Source organism: Odontesthes bonariensis, chromosome 14 (assembly GCF_027942865.1).
Source record: "Odontesthes bonariensis isolate fOdoBon6 chromosome 14, fOdoBon6.hap1, whole genome shotgun sequence".
Classification (NCBI taxonomy): domain Eukaryota; kingdom Metazoa; phylum Chordata; class Actinopteri; order Atheriniformes; family Atherinopsidae; genus Odontesthes; species Odontesthes bonariensis.
In genome coordinates this window covers 25,719,800-25,740,387 of record NC_134519.1, presented here as the reverse complement: position 1 = coordinate 25,740,387, position 20,588 = coordinate 25,719,800, and the positions used below count along the sequence as shown (strand labels likewise).

General features: G+C 39.9%; 1 protein-coding gene across 7 annotated transcripts in view; it reads right to left on the bottom strand.

Moving 5' to 3' along the window:
- Positions 1 to 153: 153 nt before the first annotated feature.
- The window catches only part of astn1 (astrotactin 1), a 357,848-nt gene continuing 337,413 nt past the window's right edge, over positions 154 to 20,588 (bottom strand). For all 7 annotated transcript variants that reach the window (XM_075483746.1, XM_075483748.1, XM_075483747.1 and 4 more), the window contains one exon: positions 154 to 2,942. In XM_075483746.1, coding sequence (XP_075339861.1) covers positions 2,705 to 2,942 — 238 coding nt within the window. In that variant the 3' untranslated portion in view covers positions 154 to 2,704. The remainder of the gene's footprint in view (positions 2,943 to 20,588) is intronic.

Genomic DNA, 20,588 nt, shown 5'->3' with positions numbered 1-20,588 from the left:
CCGTAATAAAAGAAGACAAAGAAAAATGTAAAAACGTCTGGAACAGTGCAAGAGTGGATATAACCCTATTTGTCAAGAATACTTATGTGAAGGATATGATGACAACAAAAAGAATCTCTTTAGAAGGCTCTGAAAAAGGTCCGTACAGCCATGTTTCAATAATATGCTTTTTATTGTTCTCAGAAGTAGCAAAGATCAAAGTGAAAAAAGTTTGTGATGACACATACAGTACATTATGGACAATTTGTCATGCAGGTAGAACTTTGTTTACATATTTCCCAACTTGTTTCCTTCATCCACGTCATCATAAATTTCCCTCCATGACAAAAATGCACAGGCTGCATCTTAGATGCAACTGAGATAATTCATATTAAGACCGGATCATTGCGTTACCTGCAAAGACTACAACACACTGCAGATATAACGGTACGATACTATCTACTATAGCACACATAAATGTAAAATATCACCAGTTGTAGATTTATCTACATAAGTAACACACTGAAATGCGATGCATTTATGTAATACTTTGCCGCCTATACAAAAATCTACAAGCATTCCTTTTAGTATTCATACATGAGACTTGTTTAAAGCAAAAAAAAAAGCCAATATACATTTGCATTTCTGTGACGTCAGCTGCCAACACGTCCACTGCAAACAAAACAACGTGACAAAAAGCAAAAATATATACTTTAATGGACACGGCAAAGGGAAAGTTATCCTATGAAAACAGGTTGCTTTTGTGTTGCAGGTTCAGTGCAGAATTATCATTTCAGAAGCACCAAAAGCTTTCCCCTAAACTTAGAAACAATAAAGGACAATGCTGTCAAATCATTTTTCGACAGGTTTTATTGATCACATGACGAGTTAACCAGTGTGCCTTGGATTGTTGTTGCTTAGTTCAACTCATTTACAACAACTTCATCTCTAAGTACAAACTATCAACACTACATTCAGCAGGTTATACAATTAAAACTTGCTATGTACAAGGTTTCTTGGATTCTCTAAACTACTGACATTGGCAGATCATCAGTATTGGCCAAAAATCAACGCTGGCATGCAGATAAAGGTTAAATTTGGCCTGGATGTGGCAAATTTCAGGTTTCGTCCCCGGGAGAGGATAATTAAGGTTTGTTGAAGTAGTCAGAAGAATAGAGTTTTCATGAAAAGAAAGGTTGCAAAAAGACAAATACGGCATGTTTTCAAAGTGAATTAGTTTCTTGCCCACAAGGACAAAAGCATATATCAACACCGCTACAGAAGAGGCTCGATGATTGTATATCTGCGACGGCATCGCAAAAACCGAATAAAATTGGAAAGTATCGGCATAAATAATGTGGATGAAGTTGCGGTGTTGTGAATCCATACCTCTGCAACTGCCCTTTGCTGTCTACAGAGATGTTTGCTTTTCAGAAATGCTTAATTTGATCCCATATGTTTTTCTTTATAGACACAGTTCATAAAAAATGTTGTTTTTTTTTCAACGTATGTCTTAACATTATTTTGCACCTGTTAACTTTTCAACGAGCTCAATTGACAAAAAAAAACGCCTTTCTTTTTTGCTACTAGTGAGGCAGATTTCATTCAAAACAGAACAGAGCTGACCACTGCATACATTGATGCAACTGATCAGCAAATACGAGAACTGTTCACAGGTACAGCTCTAAAGCCCAAGTGCCCACCTGCCAGCCGTACTTAGTCTTTAATGAATGTGTATCTGTGAACCAGTAAAATATTTATGGACATATATACCTATATAAATCTTGAGATAATGAAGAATCCTCATTTTTCATGTAAACTTTACAAGTAACTGAGGCTGGCTGCTTCCAGCTGCCATCTCTCAACATCACGAGTAGCATTATGTAATATAAAAAAATATAACACTTAGTTTGGATTTCAACAGGCACAAAGTGTTACGAATAAGCTCCCGCATGTCCCAGATCTTCTCCTGTAATATCTGAATATGTCAAAAGCTGAATGAAAGTGGGTTGTCATGTCAGGATTAACCGGCGGATCAATTTATGTGAGATTAGAATCAAATCAGAGAACCCATGTCTTCAGGACTGCTCTTAAAATGCTAATCGTTAAAAAATATTTCACAAAAACAGAAAATACACAGCACAGTAAAGAGATTTTTGTATCCATGTTCGGTAAAATGTTCAGATTTAGAGAGAAATTGTAGTTAATCAGCAGACAATTGACTCCCAACAGATATCCAGTTAATCAGATTTAGATGTGTGACGTTTCTGTATGTATGTTAGAGAAAATATATTTTATGCTGTCTTAAACAACAATAAAGAATGACCAGAACCAAGGACAGCTTTGACAGTATATCTTCACCTGAATGTCACACAGTTTTATTGATTTTAAGTCTTTTAAGGGAGGAATGGACTTCAACAGCTCAAACACAGCACAGTAAAGAGATGTTAATTAACACAATATCAGGGTATAACGTCATATTAAATCTTCAGAGACTACCAGCTGTCACAGTAATTTGTTAATAAATGTAAATGTTAATAATACATTGGTTCTAAAGCCAGTATGATAAACAGGGTAAATGCCATTTCAAATAATGCTTAGCATTTGAGAATGGTACCAGAGCTCCACATGTTATGAAAATGTATATAAAACCTTCATTTTAAGTACTAATTGTTTTGGCGGGTCGATCAAATCTTTGTGCAGATCCAAACTAAAACTCAAACCTTTAGATCTCCTTGGGCTCGCCGTAGTCGTTATACATGACGGCGAGCGTCTGCTCGTCGCAGGCCTTGTGTACGTCCTGGCCCATGTCTGACCAATTGAGCCCAAAGGCCTTGGTATCAGTGTAACGACAGGACAGGAATTTGAGAGACATCCTGCGAAGACCAATCTTCGGCTCTTGAAGGAGACCTTTACACCAAGGGGAGAGTTCATCCAACTGGGAGAGGATGAGTCCAGCTTTTCTGTTGGAAAACACAAGGTGGATGATTTAGGCACAAACAAAAAATTGTTTTTGCAGCTGATTAATGTCCAATGTCTATTTGAGAGGGTAGACTGTGGACATTTACCAGGCCCTTTTTAATCTGTGCTTTATAGGTAGGCTAACTGAATAAATGCCATATTATTTCTGGAGAGCACACAGTGTTCCTAGTGGGAGAACGGAAAGTACGAAAGTGGAGAAAATAAGATTTAAAATGTCTGATGTGTTCAGATGACTGCAATGATGATGTATGGCATTGAAATGTTATAGCCCATGGTCAAAACAGAAAATGGCAAAAAAAAAAAAAAGAACACTCAACAAAAAGATGGTATCAGACAGTTTGCAGGACTAACTAGCCACAGCATGCTAATTAATGCTAATGGCTGGTTAGCTAGCATATTTAGTTTCTGTCTTCACAATTGAACAGGTTACTAAGTAAACCTTAACACAGGTGGTACTAATAATACTAATGAGAGTTCTGTGCAGAGCTGTAATAAATGTGATTAGTACCACCTGTGTTTACCCGCGTTTTCATGTTTAATGGCTGCTGTGAAAGTGGTCTATTGTCTCTTTTCTTGACAAAAACAGAAAAAAACTCTAAAAACAAACACTGAGAAAAAAAAAACATTGCTCAATTTGAAAGAAAAGTTTTACGTCTTCCTCAAGCCATATTGTTTAAAACACATGACATGACTAGATCAACCTAGCTTCTCAGAAATACTTCAAATAGGCACAACGTTACTTTTTAGACTGTATGATGTGATGAAAGCACTAGCCACAGAAAACCATAGGAATCAGCAAGCTTTTCCAACACTCACTACGGTGAGGAATCCTTCCCCAGGTGATGGGGACAATGCCACCGCCAAAAAGTTTGAGATCTTACATGGATTTCAATTATATTACCACACAGCCCAAGAATTACTGCCATTTTACATAGGAAAGTCGAGCTGGAACAAAAGAAAACAAACAAAAAAGGTTACCTGCACGTAATGCTGGCGGTAATTTAAGGCCCCATCCACACGTAGCCGGGTATCTGCTAAAACGAATATATTTTTCTACGTTTGGACATGTCATCCACATGAAAACGCATAAAAATGCATCGTAAACGAATGTTTTTAAAAACTCCGGGCAAAGTGAAGATTTTTGAAAACTCCGTTTATGCAGCTGCGTGTAGACAGAGATAACCGGAGTTTTGCGTTTTCGAACGTCACAATATGCGCCAAAACAACAACAAATCTGCTTTAAAGTCTAAAGTGCGACCTTTGTTTACTGAAGAAGCATGGATGCCTTGAGAACTGTGGCGGTTATTATTGTGCAGGCGCTGTTTACAGCCTTGATTTTACACGCCCAAGTCGTACTCCTCACTCCTGTCGCTGTCGGAATTATTACGTCCTCATATCGAGGGGCAGTCCACTGTAATGTGATCACCTGTCAGTGTGCTCAAAAAAGTTGCGTGCACACTTTATTATTTAGCTCACGAGGGCAGATTGCGCAAAACAGCAAATGCATTTGGGTTGTCAAGACAGGTGAAAACGCAGATGTTCGGTTATGTGTGGAAGGTGTTTTTTTCGAAAACGAGGTAATGTGGATACAAATTATTTTATAAACGGAGGGGGGGAAACATTCGGTTTTAAAAATACCCGGCTACGTGTGTACATAGCCTAAGATGTTTTCTGAAAGACCAGAATGTGTTTTTAACAAGGTGCTATAGTACAATAAATTCTCTTTAAACAGATCTTCAGTTCAGTTTTATTTATATAGCGCCAAATCACAACAAAAGTCATCTCAAGGCAAGGCAAAGCATCTTTATTTATATAGCACATTTCATCTCAATGTGCTTTCAATATTCAATATTCTCAAGGCACTTCAAAGATACGGCCCAATTCAAGCCAATTACAATCCGATTCATTGTAATACAATCATAATCGATCAATTCCAATTACTTAAATTCCAAATCAGTACAATTTATACAAAGCCAATTTAAAAAGAAGGTGCCCAGCTAAGGAAACCAACAGATGGCACCAAAACTTCTCCTCAATCCAATCTCCCGTCCTGATCATTCACGAGGCAATGGTGGAAAGAAAAAACTCCCTTTTAACAGGAAGAAACCTCTGGCAGAACCAGACTCAGGAAGGGCGACCATCTGCCTTGACCGGCTAGGGGCTGAGAACACTGGAAAGATGGGACAACAAGCACCATAACACCAAGCCAGGGACACCTGCTGAGAAAGAGAAATACACTATGTGGCACTATATCGACCACACTAACTTATTACTGAGTAGTTAATATCACAGAGGTTAGAAACCAGGGAATGCAAAGAGTTGGTGCCATACAGCTGAATAAAGGCAGGATCTCTGCGTAAGGCCATGATATATATTGGACTGTCTGCGGTGCATCAATCACACTGCAGCTCTGCTGATGATTCAGAGTGACACCACTGCATGACAGAACCTAAAACCGACTCATCCTCTACTGCCTCTAGTCTGAAGCAGCTTGGGCACTGTTACTGACACATTCCAACTTTCACCCAAAGCACACAGCGGCTGCTGAAGGTCTGAGTGGGATTGATGACAGTTAAAACAGTGGAAAATTAATGAATGAAGACATGAATGGCCATGGCAAGTGAACAGTTGGTCCTGTGAAAGAAAACAGCTCTAAAACCGCAGAGAGGCAGAAAAGAGACTATGAAATACTTGAACTTGTCGTTTGGCCAAACCAAGCCAGCTGAAAAATCCTCTCTACAGGTAACACGATGCACAGAGTCCACATAAAGACATCTCATAGGGACTCTGAAGACAATAAATAACCATTTAGCCTGATGTAGTCTGCTTGGCTCTTGAGGTGAAACTTTGTCAAGTGTTTGTCTAAAGTCAAGAAATGGCAGCAGGAGAAGATTTCATTCATTCCACAAACAGTTTCTCCCATTCTTCTGCCAAGCCAGCACTTCCACAGCACAGTGTCGCCACTCTGCAAAGCCAAGAGGCTGCTGGATGCACATGAGTTACCATTAGTGCAGCACATTATTAGGGCTCCTACGCTAGAGAGTCATAACATATAAGCTGAAGGAAATCAAAGACCATACTAATAAAGAACCACTTAAAATTTTCCATAGTTCCAACTGTCTTTTCATTATTTACAGGTGAATGTAATCAAAATGAACACTCGCCCAGCTTTTTGTGAGTGAACCCCTCCTTTAGAAGACAGCTGTATTTGTAGCATGGGGTTCGATACCACTTAAGGACGATGAGTTTTTATACCGAATCGTTTGGTTCGAATCAGTGGGATTTAATCACGGCAGTCCGCTACAGCTCTTGACATTTGCGTAATGTACCCGACCTCGAATAAGCAGAAGATCACGGATGGAATGATCCCTGATGCATCGTATCGAGCAAGAAATACAAGATTCTTTTGGTCTAAACACACCATTTGGTCGGTATGCAACCGGCATTCCGACATCCCGTCACTCAGACATCCCGCCATACCGACAGTTTGGTAGCACCATTCCGACACTTTGATACCACCATTCCGACACTTTGATACCACCATTCCGACACCCCGGGACCAGCCCCCCCCCCCCCCCCCCCCCCCCCCAGTATTAACTAGAAATGCACTCAGACCTCCGCCAACCGCCAACCTACCTGTGGATAGCGAGCCATGTATGGACATACGTTCCTGATGTGGGCTACTTGTTCTTTGGCGCTGTCAGCAGAAGAGGCATTCCCTTCTCCTTATTCATTATTGAACAGCAGTGTTCGCCGTTATTAATTATTATTATTATCATAATGTTTTGTCGGGAAGCAGTGTTCGCCGTTATTATTACGCTATATGCAGTTATGCACACTGGCTTGCCGTTGCAATCTTTTGTTGTGCTAATTACAGCAAATCCGCGCAATATGCATTCTGTCTGGCTTTGGCTCTGTTTGGCTTTGGCACCTTGAGGTCGCGCCACCTTGTGGCAGGTCGCAAGATTGCAGCACGAACAGACGAACGAACATCCAGACATCCAGACAAACCAACAGACAAACTTGGGCGATCACATAACCTCCTTGGCGGAGGTAATTAGTATCTCCAATCTAATTAAATAAAAATAAAAAACGAGCACAGACCGCTCAGTCAATGGCATGTACCCATAGAAAAAATACACACACATCACACAACCTGACTATCGACTGCTAACAACCATGATCAGTAACCTACACAAACCCAGACACATAATGGCTCGGCGGCCAGCAATCGGATAAACCATTGAAGTGAATCAATCCTGTGAAAGAATGAAAACAAGTGAATGAAACCTGCACTAACCCATTATGAAGTTAACTCTGCCAGCCCCTCCATAACCTGCTCAGCCAACTCCTTGACGTCGGGTATGGTTGGTAACGTTACGGCGGCTAGCATTAGCAACGAGGCTGCTAGGCTTGCTAAATCGGTAAGCATTAGGCTACTGAAGAAAGCTAGTCTTTTTAGCTACGTTATATTATCATCTTTCTTCTCGGCTATAACCTTTGTTTATGGCCACTGGCCCTAACCTGTCAAATCACTGGAAGTTTTCACCAGAAGTACTCGCGCACACACAAAAGCTCTCTCCAGACATATCTTTCTTTCATTCCGCCCAGATGAAATTTAATGCCGCTGTTATAAATTGGCTTTATTCTTAGACTTTATGTATTCATATTCTGTAGTTCTCTAGATAATCTATTTTCCTAGTTTGTACGTTACACTCTGCTCATACAACGCAATGTATGTCCAACACTTTAAGATGACGTAGCGGGATAAAATAACTGGGTCAGATAAAGCGTCTCTTAGGACAGATAGGTCTGGTGCAGTAGATGCATGCCTGAAACAACACTCACACATCGCTTATCACATCCAAAGAACATGACGAAGACGGTGGATGGCCTGCTCACATCATGAGTAAATATTCAATGATGCGTCGTCAAATGTAGGTACAACCTCTGAGATAAGGGTGAACATAAATATGAAATGTTTCCGGATCTCGGGACTTGGTCGGACGGATTTCATGCGAGAACTCTGTCTCTCCAAGTCCAGCGCTGATACTTGACCTGTGACCTCCAATAAATACTTTGTTAAACTTAAGACTGCTCCAACTGGTTCTTGGGCTTCCAATATAAAGAATCGGGCTAACACCGCCCTGATGAAATTTAATGCCACTCTTCAAAAATTGGCGAAATTTAAGACATTTTAAGACCTTAAAAAACGTATTTTTTATTTAAGACTTTTTAATACTTTTTAAGGATCCGCAATGATCCTGTAATGGCGGTATGGACAGATCCACTTGAGGGATGTGGGCAGGGGGCGCAATCGTAACACGCACCTGCTTCTGAACTTGTCCTGAGTGGGTGCGATCAGTCTTGCTTGACTTGGGTGTTAGAATGTCTCTCTCTCGGGCATTTGTAGCTGGTGCAGCCCTATTATTGCATGGCGAGCTGTCCACGCGTGTGGTGCTGAAATCGCGTGTCGGAATGGTGGTATGTTGAAAAGAAAAAATCATACCGCCATTACGACAAAAGAAAAAATGAAATTCGGAATGACGGGACGTTTCATTTCTTAAAAAAATGTCACCATTCCGACAATTGAACGTCAATGTTGGAATGTCGGTATGTTGGATTGGCAGCATGTACCCCATTTGGTCGAGCACATTTTTCATTGACTATACTGTGTCTAATTAGAATTTTGTCGAGGAAAATCTGCTTGGGCTGTCGCTACCACTCATTTAAAGTACGTAATGCTAACAGTGAGTATTTGTTGTATGCCATTACTTTTTTAAACTGTGATATTTCAAAACATAAATTCTTATCAATACTGGCCCAAGTAAATAAAGAAAATGCACATAAGCATGGGCCTCATGCAAGAACATTTTTGTATTTTTATTCTAAATTTCTCTTACTTTTTTCATAAGGTCTCGTACGAACACGCCACATCATATTCAACAAACGCTCTTAACTTCGGAAAAAGTGTGTAAACGACCTGCGTAAATGATGAATGCCACCCGTGCGTATTTAAGTGCACGTGCACGAGGATGGTAGACTTGCATACTCCATGCCCTAAATTATACCATATGAGGCAGTGCTTCCTCTCTCCTGTGCCAGGAAGTGTTGAGTGTTGAGTCATGAGAATGGAATTAAGGCGCAAAAAGAACAACTTTACGGGCTCTGAGATTAAAGTTCTGCTTTAGAGATTTTTAGCAGTGTCAGCAGTGGAATTACGGGACCTGCTAAAGCGAAGAAATGGGAAGCAATTAGGAGTGCTATTTATTCAATGTCACCTGTAGTTCGTAATGTCACCGAAATAAAAAAGAAATGGTTTGATATGAAAAAGGCTAACAAAAAAAAAACGTCTTGCGATGGCCAGGCGCTCGATGACTGCAACTAAAGCCGTGCAATCAGTTGTTGCCTCATCATGATGGCTCTTTGATGGGGTGGTCCATGAAGGGGGTCTTCTGCCACCACACCTTCTGGTCTGCCTGGGCTGGTTCAGGTGGAGACCCTCGTTCATGGCAATATTGTGCAAATCTGGCATGCCTTCTCTGGGCTATAGAGCAGTTTTTTTTAGTAAGGGGTTTTGGCTTTATACATTTTGCCACTGTAGACACAGATGATATCAGGTTGCTGCACTTAAACAGTTGTATATGTTTAAAGGAGGCAATTTACACAATAGAAACGTAATCACAAAAAATGCGTCACTACATAATGTAATAAGTGCCACATGATCCGGTTTAGGCTGATTTGCAGTTTGCTCTGGATCTGAACTTTGGTCCAGGATAAAAGCAGCCATTAGGAGTAAGCAAGGAAAGATGGTTTTTATTTGTAACTGGTGTGTTCCAGTCACTGTGGCAAGCTAATATCCGCTTATCCGAGTCCCACTCAGATTATAACCCACAAGTCTTGTTTTTCCACTATTGACTTTGGTGATAAGCGGCAGCTCTGTGTTGTTCCGAGCGGACTAAAACACTCGAATAATACAGACACTGCCGCCTGTGGATTCTATTTCATTTCATCTCCACTTTAGCTCTGGAAAACTTTGCCACATTGCCATATTTCCAAGTAAATGTTGAGGCTATTCCTGCAAAAGGAGTGCACACTTCATAGCATCATTTCTGCTAAATTGGTAAGACCCCCTTTATTCCAACGAACGTCTGTAATATTGTTGACATATCTCATTTGAAGATCCTTTAAGCTTGAGATTCATTTGAAGCAAAGAGAAAAATGATGTATCCCATTAAATTGTTTTTGTAATATGATCCTATTTTCAGTGTTGAAATACTGTATGTGCAGACTGATACTCAGCAGGACAACATCCCCTTGCTCGTGCCTATAAACAGAGCAACTATGTTAACAGTCTTGATTATATTTTGTAACTGAGGAGACAGAGAGTGCTGTTAATGACGTCAGTCTCGTCAGATGGCTCGTTAGTAGACAAGAACCCCTGTGTTGTATGCGTACGCTGCTGCCATGCTGCCACTCATTTAATTTTTTCATGAAACCCTTTTTATGTTCCCAAAATTTGGCCACAGATTTCAGCGGTCAGAGGAAATTGGGATATGTATTTGCTTTAAATAAAGAATAAAAAAGTGGTTTGTTATGCTTTCATTTTTCAGGGAAAGCTGGGGAATGGTCCAAGTTGCAAAGGTTGTCACCATAAATCACTGTGCATGTATAGGGGTGGAAAATGGTCTTCATGATACAACGCGGGTGCACAGGATAAGGACACAAACCCCAAATATTTGTGTGGTTTTGACTGTGCCCAGGAGAGCAGACATTTAGGGATTAATTGCATAAGCATACACACATATACATGTATATATAATTACCATATCTAATTACCAATTACTCATAGATTCACTTGCAAATTATTTTGTTTTCCAAAGAAAAACACATTTTCATGCAATTCACAAACAATTTAATCAATTTCACGAACAATTAAAATGTATCAGATGATTTCTGAAGTAAGATTTACATTTTTGCATAGAGGCCTATAATCAGCAACTGTCAGTCCTCTGCATAAATCTCTTGGTATCGCTGCTTACCCAAGTTAATCATTTTATAAGGATTGCTGATTATTAGGAAAGCTGAAAACCGTTGTAGAGCATGGCATTCTTTAGGTTAGTTTAGTATCTGGAGCACCAGCTGTGGTTTGTTAGGTTACGGGCTCAAAATGGCCAGAAAGAAGGAACTTTCTTTGGAGACCAGTCATGCTATTGTTGTGCTTTGAAAGGAAGGCTATTCAATGAGAGAAATTGCGAGGAAACTACTCACTTCAGAGAGCAGCACAAACTGGCTCTGACAAGAACAGAAAAAGGAATGGAAGGTCCCCAATGCACAACTGTGCAAGAAGACAAATATATAAGAGTGTGTAGTTTAAGACAAAGATACCTCATAGGCACCGAACTGGCAGCTGCAATAAATAGTACCTGCCAAACACCAGTGTCGGCATCAACAGTGAAGAGGTGACTTGAGAGTGCTGGACTTCATGGCAGAATGGCCAATAAAAAGTGGAGTACAGAGTGGAAGGGGCCTTGGGGAAGGACAGCTATCACAGGATTTTGCGGCGCCATGCCATAGCCCATGGACAGCACTTGATTGAGGCCAATTTCACCCTACAGCAAGAAAATAACCCAAAACACACCTCCAAAATGTGTCGGTAATATTTAAAGAATAAGCAGTCAGCCGTGATTCAGTCTCCAGATCTGAGCCCTATTGAGCTTGACTGTATGGTACAGAGGAAGACTTCATCAATCCAACCCATCTGGTAGGAGATGCTCCAGGAGGCATGGGGTGAAATCTCATCAGATCACCTTGAAAAATGGACATCTAGAATGCCTAAAGTCTGCCAGGCTGTAATTGCTGTAATTCTAATTGTTTTTTTTTTCTTTTACGAAAGCAAAGTTTGAAGAACACTTTCATCATTTCCATTAAAATCATTATTTCTCTCACAATGTCTGCATGTCATGTTCATTTGCTACATTTCCTATTCACACTAATTTCATGTGTGTTTCTATGGAAAACAGGGACATTTCCCAGTTTTGAGCGGTGGTATATATAAATATATATGAACTGAGACGAGAAGAGAGATACATAAAAACCCTTAATTCTATCTCAGACTATTTCAGAATGGAACAAGATACCTTGAGATTTGAGACAGACCTGACCTGAATTGACCTGATGACAATTAAGAGTTGAGCAGGACTTCAAAGGAAAAGCTGTTCTGAACACACACACGCGCTCAGAAAACACACAAACTGACAAAACACCTTTTTTTTCCCGTCAGAATTTTAGATATTCAACTTTGTCTGACATAAAAAACGAAAAAGGGGTTACTACATGATGAATATGATGAGACTGAATTAAACTTAATCTTATCTTGTAAAAATTAAACAAAACAAAAATAGCACTGTTACAGGCCTCCATGCTGCTTCTTATAGTTTGATAATGTTTTTTAGTGTGTTGGTGACATCAAATGTGACAAATCAAAAAAACTAAAGAAAGTGAAAGCAATTCATCCTTCATTGTCAATCAAGGCAGCATTGAAGGAATGATAAAAACATGATAAATATCAATAACGTAACATAAAAACATAGGGCATTATGAAAAATGGTATATCTACGGTCATATATAAAGTGGCTGTGCATAAAGTGTCAGTGCTTTTAAAGCCCAAATAGGGACATGCTTAAAAACCTATGTTAGAGTTAACTAGAGATATTTTTCTTGGAAAAAAAGGTTCCTGTCTAGAGGCTACAGTATCCCATGCCGGATGCTGTACTTATGATGAATGTCATTGATAGCAGGTAGGTGATCACCAATGGTGCGCTCAGCGGCTCTTACTACCCGTTCTAGAGCCATTTGGTCAGCAATAGTGCAGTTACCATACCGCACTATGATGTTATTCAGCACCAGTCTCTCAAAACATTTAATTATATTTTTGAGAACAATAGGGTGGTAGTCAGGTTAACTCATTGGCTGCCAGCCATTTTCAGTTCAGAGACACCCATACTGCCAAGTGTTTTTCAGTATTTTGACTGATTTTCCAAGACCCACAGAAAAGTGTGTCTTATGACTATGTACACACCGAAATTACCAAAAGAAAGAGTAGACTCTCTTCTTTGATCAGGAAAAAAAAGTTTGTTTCTACCATTTTCAGTCTTTTAGTAATAGACAGTAGAACATAGGTTGGTTTCACCAAAATCAGCTGTTTGACCCAAAAAATGGAGAAAACAAGCTCTTTTTTTTGTGTGTGCATAGTGGCACTGCTGCCACCTAGCGGGTAATTTTGCCAGTATATTCTCTGTTTAGTGTTTACAAGCCTAAGATTTAGTGACGAACTCCGCTAGATTGTCCCCCTGCCCGCTCCGTTAAAAAACGCAATTGACGTCTATAGACGTCTTTGGCAGTGAACGATTTTTTTTAAATTGACGTCTATAGACGTCAATGGCACCGAAAGAGTTAAAGATGATGGTGAGCACTTCAGCCAGTTGATAGGCACATGCTCTGATCACCATTCCTGGAATCAGGTCCGGTGGCTTTGTGAGTCCTCACTCTGTGAAGGGTGGACCTGGCCTCAGCGGTGGCCAACTAACTGCCTGTATGCCTTGTCACAGGTGCTGGAGATCCTTGTTTTGTAGAAAGGTGTCCTCTATATATTGTGTTTAGTTTCACTTTGCAGTCTTGATTCCATTTTTCAGATTTGACCTGGCTGTGCTGTTGGTAGAGATGTCGCCAGCTCTGAATGCAGGGTCATGGGCCTTCATCAGCAGACAAACTAAACTGTTCATCCAGGCTTTCTGGTTTGGGTATATGCGCATGGACTTCTGAGATGTGACTAACTGTGGAACAGTTAAATTAGAGTAGTACTGAGGAGGCATACTTCTCTATGTCTGTGCTGGTACCTTGGGTGCCTTCCCGATGGAAAAGGTCACAGTCTGTGCTGGCAAAACAGTCCTGCAGGACAAACTCACCCCCTCTAGTCAGACAGTAACAGTTTTGGCTGTGGGAGTTAATCTCTGAATGAGTGGCCTGTATTTAGGCAGTAGGAACAGTGAGCAGTGATCTGATGTCCAAGATGTGGGTGGGGTATTGCATATAGTGTATACATGTTCCAGGGTTTTTGCCTGTCGTGGTACCGGACACACGTTGATAGATTTTAGGGGGAACAGACTTGAGGTTTGCGTGGTTAAAAATCACCTCCTACAATAAAAATGCATGCAGGATGCTTTGTTTGTTTTGGTTGACATTATCAGGGTAAGCACAAATTCCCAGTGATCAGCACTGAAAGAAAGTGACAGTCCTTCTTTGCTGAAAATAATCAGATTTCTTTTCATTCTTTCATATTCTAAGATTATAGGACAATCAGAATTATTGCCAGATATGCAACTGTTTTAGATAAACTGACTTTCTATTTTTAAGGCAAAGTAACCACAAATCCCAGAAAAATTGGGAAATCTTTTAAATTACACACAAAAAACTTGAATCTGTAATTTATAAATGTGTTTCAACCTTCGCTTAACAGACAAATCCAAAGAAATAATTTTCTTTGCCCTCACTGACCAGAGTCGACCTTTAGTGTATGCTCCTTTTATACCCAATTCCGACACCCTCACCAGTCAACTATAAATCTATTTAGAAAATATATTTTCTAAAAACTTTTCTGTCTTTCTAAGCTACTTTCCCAACTTTTGCTGCCATCAAATTTGAGATTTGTTTTTATTTTCTAAATATGACGAAGTTGGTCATTGAACACAATGACAATCACTTCTTTGGGCTCCTGTCTGTTAAATAAAGGTTAAAAAATAACAAAACAAATGGCAGGTTAAAATTTTAATGTTGTCAAGAAAATTTCCCATTGTTCCTGGAAATGAGGCGTGCACTTTACATCTACATTAAAAGTATATTTCGGTGATACTGAGAATAAAATCTCCTAAACTGCATGGTTACGCACTGCTAAAAAAGACTGTTTAGTCAAAATGGCACCCAGAATCTCCTTGGGTGATACAGATGATGTATTTCTAATGGTTAAGTAAACTCATAACATTGTGTATTGATATGGATAAGGGAATATTTTTAATAGAAGTTTATATCCAGTATATAAATATTTAGATGATGCTGTCCACTTTTCGATATCACAGAAACTAATAAATCACTCTTGAACTAACAGCTAGAAGAACTGTGTGTATTTTTGTCCTCTCAACTATACAAGTCAGAGAGCAAAGTAAACATTCTGCTGTGATTATGATTTCCTGACAGAAATTCCAACCATAACAATACTCTCTCTCTCTCTCTCTCTCTCTCTCTCTCTCTCTCTCTCTCTCTCTCTCTCTCTCTCTCTCTCTCTCTCTCTCTCTCTCTCTCTCTCTCTCTCTCTCTCTCTCTCTCTCTCTCTCTCTCTCTCTCTCTCTCTCTCTCTCTCTCTCTCTCTAATTAGAGAGATTGTCAACTGAAAATAGAAAGAAAATTACATTCATTCATCCATTTTCTATACCTGCTTAATCCAGCTAAGGGGGCTGAAGCCTATCCAGCTGTCATTGGGCGAGACAGGTCGCCAATCCATCACAAGACCACATAGAGACAAACAACAATGTACGCTCACACTCACTTCTAGGGTCAATTTAGAGACACCTTAACCTAACATGCACGTTTTTGGATGGAACATGCAAACTCCACACAGAAAGGCTCCTCTTGCTGTGAGGCAACCGTGCTAACCACCACACCACCATGCAGCCCAAGTAAATTACAAAAATAATAAAATATTTTGTAGTTCATCAAAGGGCACAGAGTCCAACCAAGGACACAGTCCGGGCTGAAACAGCCAGAATCAAGGATTTTCTTTCACTCCAGCCAAAACATCTTGTGTTTCTAAGTCAACAGCCAAGCTACATGTCGAAATGATGGGTACTCCAATGGCGAAGACAAGGTCTGGCCCTCGGGAGGGGACGCGTCAAGCCTTGGAGAGACAGCCTTCCTGTGTGTTTATGGTTTGAGTTAAAGTGCCACGCGATATTGCCTGAAAAAGGCAACACAATCGTCCTGCGCAGGATGCCCAGTCTCGTCAGTGAGTCTCGTCAGTGAGATTCGATATGTTTCCAAAAAACAGCAAATCTGAATATCTGATGCCACAAGAAAGATAAAGCCACATTTGCTCCTCCATTTATTTCCAGATATTGCTTATTTTGCAGATAGGAGTTTACATTGAGCCAGAGCCTGAGCTGAGCTCTTGTTATCTATATTTTGACTTGCTAATGAAAATCAAGTTCATTCTGTCCTCATTGTTTGTGACAGGGAAACTGGGGAATTCTCCCCACAGCAGATGAGCTGAGGATGAAACTGTGAGTGCGTGCGTGTCTGTGTGTGAGGTCGCACTTCTGTTTGCTGTTAGCAGTACCACAGATGTGTTGTTTGGATGGTACATTTTCTCACAGTGGCCAAAACATGTGATTTAAGAACAAACCACAAACAAAAGAGACTTAAAGAAGACTGTTTAGTAAATAACGAAGACATTTCAAAGACATACCCTCCACTAATTTGGTGTCAATTACAGTGACATGCAAAGTTCGGGCACTCCTGGTCTAAATTTCTGTTACTCTGAGTAGCCAAGCGAGCAAAAGATGACTTGGATTTGAAAAGGCAGAGTTTAACACGGCAAAATTTTTCAAATATTTTCTGCAAGACTCCTATTTTAAGTCCATCTTTTGCGGTTAAAAAGAATAAATAAGGTAAAGGACCAAAGCAAAAGTTTAGAAACCCCCATAGTCAGAGTCAGATGCTTTCTGAAGCCAGATAAAAGCTCTTGTTTGGGGGATTTTCAGCCATTCTTCCTGCAAGGAAAAGACTTTGGCTCTGTGAGAGTTATGGCGGAGCTCGCATGCACCACTCTTGATGTCTTTCCAGTGATTAAAAGATTCTAAACTATATTCAGGCCAGGGTAATGGGAGAACTACAGCAAACCCTTCAGTGTGCCTCTTGGATCTTGTCATTATGAATTTTGAGGTACGCTAAAGATCATTATCCTGTTGCAAAAGCCATCCTTATACCGTCAGAAGCTTTTTTTTACAGATGGTATGATTTTTATTGATTTTTTCCCCAGAATTAGCTGGTGCTTTATCAGTTAAATGTTTCCTGTGACAATGGCTACAACGCCGTTCAAAAGCATGCCTAAAGACATGGTAATATCCTGCCTAGATATTGGCTAATCCTGTGAGTTTCTACCCATGGCATGCTAACAACCACTCCTGGCAATAGATGATCCATTGGGTAGCTGGGTTACTGTGTGTTTGAGTTATTGCACAGGTGGAATGAGTTATTGCCTTATTATTTGCCACCCCAAGCCGCTCTGTTACCAGCACCGGCTTATTAATGGTCATATCGGTAAGTGCCTCCAGCAGGTACTGTTTATACCCTCGAAGTACGAATATATATTCTCTATTCACCACTCAATAGTTGTTTTGTTCTTTTAGGTAGGCGACAGATTGGGTTTAATTGCTGAGTAGCCTAACTTATGTGTCCAAAATGGACAATTATGGCCTGTAAAAAAAAAATAATCAAAGGGGATCTGACCAAAAACTGTGACTGTGACAATTTTTGTAATTTGCATCAACAGGAATATGTAAGAGTTGATCAAACCTGTATCTGTAACACCAATAACACTAAAAATGTGGCATGTGCCTCCGAATCAGCCCTTTTGATAAAATGCCTCAATTTAAAAAAATCTTGTCTCAGCTTCCTTAATACATTGCAAACAAATATTCTGGTACTTGAATGATAGTGAGGTGAGTTATAATTCTGATCCATGTTGGCTGCTTCTGTTCTGAGACTGAAAGGAGGAGAAAAAGAACAAGGTGACCTGTTGGTTTCTCAACAAAACATCTATATAAGGCTCCCGATTAACATTTCAAATCAAATTAAAACAGATGAAAAACCAAAAAAAAAAAAAATCAGTCTTTAACCTAATATATTCATAATGAGTCGAGTCTGGATGAGATTTGTACTCTCCCCCACATTTAAAGTCAGCCTTGGTTCAACTGAATGACAATGATCAAGCTGATCTTTGAAGCTTTTGCAGAAGCAGGCCAACATAAACAGTGGATGCTTGAAAAGCCAGAAACTTTGCATGACCATTATTTTCGTTAGCTAAAAATGATATCAGTAGTATTTTTGTTCTGGCTTCGGTGTAGCAATTTTTCTGCTGCATTTGTTTTTCCCAGTGGTCAAATAATGTCAGAGACACGAACTGCTTGACGCCGTGGGGAAGTTGTCGGCACACTGAGAAACACGGCGGTGGAGCTGCAGGGCCATTAACCTCTTTGCTTGCCTTCGTGCTTGTAACAGTAGATCACGTCCGGCTCAAGTTTGGTATTGAGTCTTTTCTCACACCAAACAAGACATGAAGGTAAGTCCAATGTTCATTTGATAACTTGGCAAAACAAACACAGTTATACTTCCTTCCCCTGCTGCCAGGCTTTACCTTGAATGCACTCCTCTGCTTCTTCTCCAGCTCTGAGGTGCCTTTATTGTAGGTAATCATCCCTCCCTTTAACCAAATTGGGGCACTGTTAATGTAAGTGTATTTTAATGGAACACTTCAGAAGCAACTCCATCAATTACACCAACTCTTTCCAGCATGGTCCCTATTAAAAACAACTTTTCATTTAGGGCAGGCGAACCCACAGACGGGGAGAGAAACACACAGAATTCAGGGAGCCTTGGCTAATCAGTTTCACCTGCCAAAGTGAAAGCATGCTCCACAAACTGCTGTTTATTAGTGAATTTTATATCAGACACATGGCTCTGTTTATAAAACATTAGGGTACAGTTTTACGTTCATCTTTTTTTTGGGGGGGGGCTGTTTGCAAGCTGCTAAATAGTGATGTTACAGATGTTTAGATGTTTAACTCACTCAGCTTCCCAGACATTTTAATACAATTTCCCCAGTGACTTCATTTCACACAAACAACAACCAAAGACAGCGCTGGGAGGAGATTCAGCCCACCACGGAGAAACAGAGAGAGAATCAGAATCAGACATTTCCCAGCTCTGAATGAGCTAATATCACGGAGATCCGACCTTTGGAGGGTATGTTTGCAATAATGCTGGAACAGATTACCACTTGCTGTGGTAAACGTGCAAAGGAACGACTTTAGTTAGATAGGATTACCCCTGTTTGGGTTTTGATTTGACTTTTTTCTTTTTTTCAAAGAAAAAAATAGATTTTCTGTGACTTCGACTTAAGATGACACGAGCGATGATGTTTGACTATGTTTCACAGCTTTAAGTCTTGGTGGGTATCCAGGCTGAGAGAACCATGTGCTGCTATGCACACATACATGGAGACAGTTGTTCTTCTCTGTAACATTTACAGAAGTCTGTTAGCATACATGAAACCTAATATTCAAACTAAGGCTGAAGCTTTTTTGAACTGAATTAACTTTAAGCTTTTTTTTTTTTATATCAGTGACAATCACAATCAAATATGTTCCATTTAGTTAATAAAACTTTGGTTAATTGACCCATAAAAAATGAATGTAACTTCCAGTGATCTTTCAACTTGTATACTCTACCTGGTTGATTATAGCCATAATCATCATCATGATTATTTGGGTCAATATTGTGTTCATGATTATGTAACAATTACTCAGTGATATTTAACATTCATTTATTGTTGTTTTTTCAACATCACATGTTTTTGAACTTTAATTAAGCTAAAGTACACAGTAAAGAACTACTAAAAACAAACAAAATTTAAAAAAATAAAGAGTAATGCCAAGGTGCGGTGGTCGGAAATGCACTTGGTCAGGAGTTGTAAAGACAAAACTAGAGTGTTTGTGGTTGTAAAGCCTGTCTTGCAAACCTGTGGAAGGCTGTGGCTGCAGACAGGAGGCTCAGGGCTACTTGTGCACCTTTTGATACCTACACTAAAGCGGCAGGAAGTAACCTACAATCTGGGAACCAAAAATAGATTCATGTGAAAGTTTCCCTGAGCTGATTTTTCTCTAAGCAGTTCATGAACGAGCTCTCTCTGTCCATCATGTTGGCTCGAGCTGAACTAAGCATCCACACAAGCGGGCGAGATCAGTTGGGCTTTAGGGCCAGAAGTGTGCCGCTGTGAAGGGGATGTGCTGCAGTCATCACAGGAAACCAAACGGAAGCATTGTTGTGAGATCAAATACAGCACAGTAATCGCTTTATGCAGATCATCTTATTTTCATTAACGTCGAAGGCCACAACTGCACACTGAATTGAAATTCAATTAATCACAGAGACTTGTGTGTACACAAACTGCTAACAATTTGCAAACAAAGTGGTAGCTCTGACATACTGTCCATTTGCATTTGCAAGCCTATACAGATTTTACTTGAGTTTGTATTAAACACAATTTTTAATCATTGAATGGCGAATCTCAGGCTCTGAAACCAGCTCACTGTAGTAAATGATTACGCTGCGGTCTAGTTGTTTTGAGGTCACTGACCTGATTATTTCTTACTGAAAGCACAAATTGTTGAAAACAAACCTATAAACATATAGTTTAATAAAAAATAAAAAAAACTCTAAAGTTTTGGATCTAACGCTGCATTCTACAGTCCAAAATATATTTAGCTGGGACTATTAGCAATAGCAAACTGCTTTCA